This window comes from Natator depressus, chromosome 6 (genome assembly GCF_965152275.1).
Source record: "Natator depressus isolate rNatDep1 chromosome 6, rNatDep2.hap1, whole genome shotgun sequence".
Lineage (NCBI taxonomy): Eukaryota > Metazoa > Chordata > Testudines > Cheloniidae > Natator > Natator depressus.
Genome location: NC_134239.1, coordinates 37,681,864 through 37,691,331, shown reverse-complemented (window position 1 = coordinate 37,691,331; position 9,468 = coordinate 37,681,864). Strand labels below are relative to the sequence as shown.

The 9,468-nt window shown below is 40.7% G+C and overlaps 1 protein-coding gene across 1 annotated transcript; it reads right to left on the bottom strand.

Annotated features, from left to right (window-relative positions):
- Window positions 1-1,819: 1,819 nt before the first annotated feature.
- LOC141989999 (alpha-1,3-mannosyl-glycoprotein 4-beta-N-acetylglucosaminyltransferase C-like) lies at window positions 1,820-9,153 on the bottom strand. Its single transcript, XM_074956945.1, has 3 exons — window positions 8,986-9,153; window positions 5,439-5,586; window positions 1,820-2,964 (listed from the first exon to the last, which is right to left on the bottom strand). The coding sequence occupies exons 1-3, from the start codon at window positions 9,151-9,153 to the stop codon at window positions 1,820-1,822; spliced, it is 1,461 nt and encodes a 486-aa protein (XP_074813046.1).
- Between the last annotated feature and the right edge of the window lie 315 nt (window positions 9,154-9,468).

Genomic DNA, 9,468 nt, shown 5'->3' with positions numbered 1-9,468 from the left:
AATCTTGGACCTGCCTCTCAGACAGCTGTTTCCTGCACACACAAGCTTTACTCTTATGCTAGAAAGTTCCATTGTGCTTGAGGAGTAAAATTGCCAGTGATGGTCTTCTTTCAGGAGTGTTAGGTGATCTTTTAGGTATCTTGGGTCTATGCTATTGAGCACCTTGAAGATAAGGAACCGTGAAACTACAGCGTTCACTTCTTCCCAGGTGCTAAGTTGGATTGTTTCCTTCAGTTTCCAATTTGTGGGTGTGATGTTAACCATGAATTAAAGTTTTTGTATCTATCACACCTATGAGTCATGAGTTTACTCTCCTAGATTGTTATCAGTAGGAAAGTTGATGTATTATATATTTAATATACAGAGTATAAACATAACATCACCAGTGTTAACAGTAGCTACTTTATTAAAGCAACTAGTGCTTAATTTCGTTTTTCCTGGGATTGATTTTACATGTATTTTAGGTAGAGTTTGTGCACATATAATTAAATGGCATGCATGAAATTGTCAGCATCATCAGAAAAAAAAGGTCAGTTTGTGAAGGCCAGCTAATGAAGCTTTGGTGCCCTCTACTGTACAAGCATAGTACACAAGAAAAAAAAAAGGAGTGTGGAAAAGTGTCACCACAATTCTGTTGCATTTCCATTGAGAAACATTCATATACACATATGTGTACACAAATTCATATACACATATATGTTAAGCATGCTCTTTTCTTCCTCCCAACACAAAAAGGGTATAGATATGGATAGAATGCAAGCTCTTTTGGTGCAGGGTCTGTGACTTCCTGTGTAGATGTGGTGTATGGAACATAGGCCATATTTGGATTTATGCTTGAGTAACTTTAGTTGGCCAAATGTTTAATAAAAAATTAGCATTTCTAAGGGATATTGAAAGCAGCTTTCTGGTTTGTAGGCGAAAGGCTATTAAGGTAAGGTTATCCACTTGTCCTAGACTCTGCTTCCACCTTTTAGCGATATTTTCCCAGTGTCACAATGACCTCATTGTTGTGAGGATGTGTGGGAATGAGTGGATGCATGAATGCTGATGAGTCAGTAATTACATTTAAACAATTAAGACATTTATGTTTTGGGACTAAGCAGAAGTTTGCCTCCTTATTTCATGGCGCCCTTATGTATCCTGTTTTTGAGAGACATCTACAGGGTTAGGCAACAGCTGAACAGAGAACCTAGATTAAGGCAGATATACACCTAAATATAACCCTAAGGTTATGGCTACACTAGAGTTTACAGCAGCGGAGCTGCAGTGATGCAGCTGTGGTGCTGTAAGCTCTCTAATGTAACCACTCTAAGCCAAATGGAGAGAGCTCTCCTGTCGGCTTAATTACTCCAGCCCTGCAAGCAACAATAGCTATGTTGACTGGAGAAGCTCTCCTACCAACATAGCACTGTCTACACCAGTGCTTAGGTTGGTGTAATTTATATCGCTCAGGTGGGTGGCTTTTTCACACCCCTGAGCGACATAAGATACACCGCAGTAAGTGCTAGTGTAAACATAGCCTAAGTGTTCATGACCACCACATAGGTGATGAATCCTACTTAAAGAGTGGGCATACAAGTTCTATTACCAATGACCTTTCATAGACACAACTGCATTGTGGGAGAAAAAATTTAATGTATTGTATTAGAGTTTTATTTTGCTTGTTTCAACTAGAAATGCCTCCCAAGTCATTTGTTTTTCATTAACCAATAACAAAGTTGCTTTTGTTACATAGTGAGTAGTACAAGGTGATGTGTAATATGGATTTCCTTCCCATTTTTAAACAGAAGGGGCAAAACAGAACCTGAGTTTTAACCCATTAACCCTTTTTGACCCAAATATTTATTTTCCTTATTATCAGCCATTCCTTTTGTGTGACAGTTACCTGTATTCGAAGGCAGTGAATCTGCTCCTCCAGAACTTGACCAAAGTTGTCCAATTCAAATTTTCCATTGCGAAAATCTCCTGCTCTTCTGAAGATCTTGCATGTTGCATTATCATTTTCCTTTATTTTCACTGTGCCCAGTTCCACGTAACCAGAATACAGAATGTCCCGGTTGTATTCAGCTGATCCTGTATAAATCTGAAGCTTCTGGAGAATTATTGGTGTTTCAAAAACAATGGTAAACGAGCTCCCTGTTGTTACATTCCTTCCCCAAAAGACACCTTTGCCAGGTGGACAAACTTCCTCAGGCACATAATCATCAAACACTGGTATGTCTGTGTAACAGGAGACAGCAGGGAAGTCTCCAAAATCTCCAAAATCTTCTTGGAACTCTGGATCTTTGAATATAGTTTCCATAGTGTGAAAAGATGAAATTCTGCCAATGTGCTGAAAAAGAGAAGGTCTGAAGGTAATGATTTCTTTCTGAGCTTTGGATTGGTGGAAAAGTTCTAAGAGCCAGTCACAGGGCATTATGTCATAGAACAGCAACAGGAATCGTGCCAGTTTGGGAAGATCTTCATTGTGATAGAGTTTCCCTATATAGCCCAATGTGGAAAAGGCTACTGTGGTCCAGGGTTCCATCCGTTCACGTATGAATTGTTGTATTATGGAAAGGAAACCATTGGCACAAACCACATCATCTTCCAACATCAGATAATAATGTGAGAGGCTGGCACAAAAATTAACTAAAAAAGCATAGTCCACATTCTGTTTTGATCTGTGCCGGACGCTTTCATCTTTATCCCAGAAGTTCCTTTGCAGACCTTGTAAAGAAGGATAACTGGCTAGAGAGCTGCATATAACAAGAAGAGTTCCTTCATCAATATATGAACTAAATCCATCTTTAATCTCCTTGGCTGTTTGCTTATTTAGAGTAGAATCATTGTTTGCTAGATAGACAACTAAGACTATCCCTTTTAACTCCTCTGGGCTGGACTGACTAAAAATGGACTCAATTGTTCTCATTAGATAGTATTTATTCTTCCGGTGGATGGAGGAAATCCCAATTGACAAATATCCTACAAACGGTAAAAACAGAAATAATTTATATGATCTCTTTTTTTCCTTCTATGAACTGTTCCTACTCTGGTGAACTAGAGGCAGAGTCATGTGAAATTATAGTTTTGCTGGTTTGGGCCTGTGTTTTCCCATAGTAGTTCCAATTGCTCAGTGAAATATGCAGGGCCAAATTAAAGAATTTTAGGGCCCTATGCACTATGGAAATTTCCCCACACACACACACACCTTCCTTAAACTAGCTAGAGCATGTGATATACAGTCTGTAAATATGAGAACATCTCCATTTATTAATTATTTGTGTAACTGCATAATATGTAATCAGTGAGCTGAGCATTGTGCTAAGACTCTAGTGATTATAAATGTAAATGTGTATATCTAGAGCGAGAGATACAGACAGATATACATCTGAGAATCAGGGAGAAAGTACCCTGTATCACAATCATTTCCCGCTTACACTGATTGATTTCAGTGTAAGACCCTAGATTCAGTGCCTAGTCTGGGAGTGGAAATTTGCAGCTCAGGGCACATGCATACAAGTTTGAACTCAGTTCTCTGGTACTAAAATGAATGCCTGTGCCAGCCAAGTACAAATAACATGGTAGAGCAGTGAAATTTGGTTGCTTCCTTTTACTGTTGACCAAAATGTAGCCTTCAGAACCCCGGGTCACCATAGGATTTAGCATTGTTTTTTTCACTGTATTGGACATCAGGAATAACAACTTATCCAACTTTCACTTTCACAGATCTGCCACCAGGACTTTCTCAAAATCTCCAGATAAGATAATTATTCTAAACCATCAGGGAAAGTTCAGACAAGACTTTTTAAAAAATCTAATGTGAAATATGTTTAATATTAATATACCTAGAATATTTAGTTTACATATGCATGCCAATTTGATGCTTTAAAAAATCTAATACCCACACTCTCTTCTTTTGTTCTGGGAAATGTTTGCTAAGTAGGCTACATGCTTGGGTGTCTTTATGAAATGTGACTTACAAATGAACTTGACCATGTCCAGCTGGCTCTCCAGCTGTGGGGGGGAGGGTTCCTGCCAAAAGCAGAACTTGCTGGAGACCGTAAAAATCAGAAAAGAGCCAGTAGATTAGTACATTGGATACCTAAGCCAGAGATGCCTTGCTACCTTTTGAAAAACAGGCAGGACTAAGAGAGGAACTTTACCAGCTCCAAAGGAAAAGGGGCATGGAGTCTCAGCTGGCTCTGGACACAAGTTTGATCTGAATCAATACAAATAGGGGACTGTCTCTGAGGCACTGGGTGATTGGGCAGGCTAGTGAGCTGAAAGGAAAGCTGATTCTTTTCCCCCTGGGAAGAAGGGTAGGCTTCGTGGCCAGCCACCAGTACTCCAAAGAGGACACTGTGGCTCTGATGGCTCATGACACTAGCAAGGAGGAAGAACAAGTCAAGGATGAGCTGAACCACAAAAAGTGACCTGAGAAACCTGACCCCTCCCAGAAGCCCTCCTCCTCTTACACCATGGCCATCTGGTAGGAGTGTTGAGAAGAGGCCCAGCTGCCTAGGATGCCAAACCTGAGCAGTGCTGTGACCCCATGTGCCAGGCTGCAATGCCACTCACTTAAATTTTGCCCACACCTCCAGGGGCACTAGAGCCAAACCTGGTCAGGGTCCAAATAAGGCTGCCACCTCCAAGAGGCAGAAAAACTGGCCATTGCCCCAGGCCACCACTAGCCTGACCACCTGGTGCATGAGCCCCTACACCCTGCTCTTCCCCAGCCTCAGTCCAGGGAGTGCTCCAACCATCCCCTCCCAGGAGTTCCTGCCATGTGGAGCTGCTTGCAAGATCAGCACCTTACTCTTGATTGTTCCAACATGCACGTACATGCAGTGGTACTGGATATCCATATGTACATTGTTTACTGGTAGTTTTAGGTGAAAAAGAGGAAAATAACAAACATGGTGTACATGACACCCATTAAAAGATTAATTTCAGAAGCTGCTAGGAAGAATAGGCCAAATTCTGCTCTGATTTATAGGGGAAACTCCAGAACTTACATTATGTTTTTCCTCAGGGATGAAAAACCAATGTTTTCATTGGTCTGATATCATAGTGGTCCTGATTCAGTAAGATACTAAGCACATTCCTAACTTTAAGACTGTGAGTAGTCCCATTGAAATAAGTGAGATTACTCACATATTTAAAATGAAGCATGTGGTTAAGTACCTTGAATTGGGGCCAGTATTATTATGTTGCTATAGTGCTGGAGAGATTTGGTGGACAGAGTTTCTTTGGACCAAAACAGAGATGGAATTCTCCCTTTTTTGTGGCTCGTGATGTTTCAGGGAAACCTGGGTGATTTCACCTCTCAGATCTCTTACTTTTTAAGATCATTTGTTATTTTGATAATTTGCTTGCACCGCATGTTAATACTTTTGTTCTGAATATAACTGCAAGGGACTGGGCTGACCAGAGTCCATCTTGCAATCAACACTCACTTTTTTTAGTAGGACGAGAGCCTAAGAGATATTCATATGGAATCGGTAAAGGGTCTATCACACTTCCTTTTACAGTAAAATTTTGATTTTGTGGCATCTCACAAACAGGAGCCTCCAAGCCAGCCGTCGCCGCCTCTCCAGCTGTGGCCTTAAAAACAAAACACTGTTACTTTATAATACGTGAGACTGATGCAAGCTACAGCATACAATATATACAGTATTGTTCCTATACATTGGTCTGTTTTATACCTCTCAATCTGCCAATGCTCCAATACGTGAAGGACATTATTATTGCTATTTATGTATTTTTGTATTATAGCAAGGTACAGCAGTGGGAACCAGGGCACAGAAAAGTGCTGTTAGAATCCTTTTCCTCACAGATATGTATAGAGAGGGAATAATACGCATTAGCAAAAGCTTTATGCGCTCTATGATGAGAGGTTTTTTTTTCTTCTTTAAATTAAATGCAACTTCTCAAAAATCCCTAGCAGAATTCTTAACTTAGAGAACAAGTATCCCAGAATTCCAGGCTAATTAACAAATACAATATTAGCAAGTTAAGCCTCACAAACTCCTCTGTGATGTATCTATTATTAGACCTGTTTTGCCTATAAGTAAACTGAGGGTCCAGAGAAGTTACATGACCTGTGCTAGGGCGGTGGTTATCAACCTGAGGTCCAGGGCCCCCAGGGGGCCCCAAGCAGGTTTCAGGGGGTCTGCCAAGCAGGACCAGCATTAGACTCACTTGAGGCTCAGGGCAGAAAGCCGAAGCCCCACCGCATGGGGTTGAAGCCTGAGGGCCTGAGCTCTGCCACCTGATGATGAAGCCGAGGCCTGAGTAATGCAGCTTTGTGGGGGCTCCTGTGGTGTGGGGCCCCTGGAAATTGCCCTGCTTGCTATTCCCTAATGCCGCCCTGCCTTTTAAATGCAAAAAACCAGTTATTAACCACAGCTGGGCCATGGAGTTTTTATAGCATAGGGGGCGGGGGGGGAGGGGGATTAGAAAGAAAACAGTTGAGAACCCCAGTGCTAGAGTGCATAGGGAGCCGTGACAGAACTGGGAATAAAACCCAGGAGACCTGTCTTCCAAACCTCTGCTGTAACTACTAGCAAAGACTACTCTGCACATGTAGACCAAATTTTCATTCAGAGTTTTTGCTGCTTTATACACTGTAATCTCATACCAATTTGCTGTCCACAATTACCCCTACGGCTGTGCATTACTGCTTTTCAGGTTTCTCTCCACCGAACACCTGTGTTTTGGATTATTTTTCCTCAAGTGCATTAACTCACTTCTCCAGGATGACTCTCATTTTGGGGCAGGACATAAATCTTGCCAGTGGACTCAGATAGTTAAATAAAATTTATAGGTAGCTCACCTCAGTATTTATATTATTTCCTATTGTGAATACAGGGAAATACAAGGAAATTATGCAGATACTGAGTACGAGTCATTTATATTTATTTTAGGTAAAATCCCACAAGATTGTCAACAACACAACGGTATATTCTTTCCTTTTACCAACCTTTAACATTCTTTGGATCATTTCTCGCCCTGTAGCAACACTGCTGAATTTAATATATCTAGGAAGTTTAACAATTTGCTGTTTATTCCCTCTTTCAGGTTATCAACAAGATGTTAAATAAGACAGGGCATGACCTGTCCCAGCAGCACTCCATTAAACGCTCTCCCCGACTCCAATACGTTGCTGCCTATCATTAGCCTTTGTTTTCAGAACTTCTGTGACTTTCCATCCCATATGATAGTGTTTATATCCAAGCCAATTTGAATTAATAAGGAGTAAGATTATGAAAGCAACTATGCTTTAATAAACTCCAAATGGATTATATCTATCTTATTCCCATCACCCAGAATTTCACAATTCTGTTGAAATAAATGTGGGTTTGTCTGACAAGATTTGTTTTTTATAACTTCACATTGTTTATTGCTCATGGTTCCATTCTCCTATAGGTGTTTTGTGAGTTTTGGCTCTTGATAGTAGTTCTGTTATTTCACTAGTGCTTAATGTTAAACTTACTAGCTAAGAGTTGCCAGGTTCCCTCATCTTTCTGCATTTGAAGACCAATACCACGTTTGCTTTTTTTCCTCCTCGGCACCCACTGCAACTCTGAAAATTTTCTCACTGAACAGTGTCACTGTGTCAGCCATAACACAGTGCACTATTTCACCCTGGTCTACGGGTGTGTGCTACAGGGTGTATAGACCACACACTGGTGAGGAGGGTGCCAGACAGATCCTGGGGACAGGGCTATCCCCACTCCTCCGGACCTGTCAGTCATGTATGATTGGGAGGGGGCCTTTAAAAGGGAGGAAAATGAAGTAATCTGGGGGAAAGGAGCAGGAGACTGCTGGAGGGTCTTCTGGAGCCACAGAAGGAACTTCCAGCTGGGAGCCCTTCATCTCAGCCCTATGGAAAGTTCAACAAACTCCCAGGGTAAACCAGAAAGACTTAAGATCTGCAAATGGCCAGGGCCCCTTGCAAATTGTAAAGAGCTGGGGCCTGACTGAACTGAAGACACCCAGTATAAATAACTGGGTGTGGTCAGGTTCCCTCACCATCTGGGCAAGAAGACTCAGGGGACTCTTTTATAGTGTGTACAAACCTGATCTTTGGGCACAGTTTTGACTTAGAAAGTTTCATATTTGGAGTGTGGACCTGAATGCAAACCCCTCTTTAACATACCCATGGCCCTACCAGCACCTCTGATTCTGTGACAGATTAGAGTTGGCACTCTGATAGGTGTCTGTTGGTAGTGAACACTGCACAGTCAAACAGAAACAAGGTCAGATTAATAGTGAAACACAAGCAAGACAAGGTGGGGTGGGGTGGAAAGGACTGCTGTTATCCCATCAACTCGCAGGCAATCAAAGAACTTTAATTACTTAATAGTATTTAGCACTCATATAGTGCTTTTCATCTTCAAAGCGCTTTGCAGACATTAGCTAATTAATCCTCATTACTAGTAAGTAACCTAATTTTTCCTCTATTCCCCACTCTTCCACAGACACTCTCATGCACAGATAAGCTCCCAAGACACTGCAAAGCATCAGGACTGGAGGATCCAAAATATATGAACCATGGTTTTGCAGACCTGATCAGCCTAAACAAACGTCAGACTTTTTTTTTTTTAAATTCAAGGAATAATGGCGACAAAAGTCAGCCTGAGTTCTGTTATGACAAATTTCAAGGAGAGGAATCTACTTGGTCAGTACTGCCAAAGCTCTCTTCCCTATAGTGAAAAGGGCCTTTTTCAGCATGAGTATTGCAAGTCACTACTGCCATTAAAGATCTGCGTATTTTTTTAACTGCTGAAAAATGTTTGCATCATTGGAAAACTTACAATGCAGTGTCTTGTCAAAGATTCAGAATTTTTCATTAAATAGATTTATATGCATTTTTTTTTCTGAAATAGCTGTTCAGAGCCTCCTCCCCTTTTGGGAGATTTTATCAGCTCGTATATATTCCACCAATAACAAATAACCTTATTCTAAATGAATTTGTGCCTCATTCCTTTCGTTACCTACGTGAAATGACGTTAATCCAGGCTTTCCCATTTTTAAGCAGTTACACTCTTCTTTGTTCTGGCTCCAAATAATGGCAAACAATGTGATGAAAAGCACTAAGAGAAAAAAAAATCTTGGAAAGATTCTCCAATACCAAGCTAGTACCTTTGGTAAATTCCGGGTTTTCATTGTCGCTTTTCCTCCTTTTAATAAAAACAATGTATCAGTTAGGTAAGAAACCAAAATCTAGAACACAGTGGGATAGTATGTACTGAATAATATTATTCAGTGTATGCCTATATATTTTAGTACACAACATATATTTGATCACGCTGGATACATTCTGCTCTTGAAAGCAGAAACATATGAAATTCAATTTTTTCCTCTTTGTACACACAGCTATTACCTTTAACACAGCTAGATTTTGAAAATAAATTAAGGACCCAGTCCTGCTCTTACATATGTGACTGCAATTCCACGGAAGTCAATGGGTCATATTCAAAT

What these genes read in the sequence shown, in the direction of transcription:
- LOC141989999 (XM_074956945.1), bottom strand. Translation starts at nt 9,153, where the DNA reads ATGAAAACCCGGAATTTACCAAAGGTACTAGCTTGGTATTGGAGAATC. An exon ending in CTGGATTAACGTCATTTCAC is followed by an intron (nt 5,587 to 8,985) that starts GTAGGTAACGAA and finishes TTTGTTTTTAAG; the next exon opens with GCCACAGCTGGAGAGGCGGC. An exon ending in CTCTCGTCCTACTAAAAAAA is followed by an intron (nt 2,965 to 5,438) that starts GTGAGTGTTGAT and finishes TACCGTTTGTAG; the next exon opens with GATATTTGTCAATTGGGATT.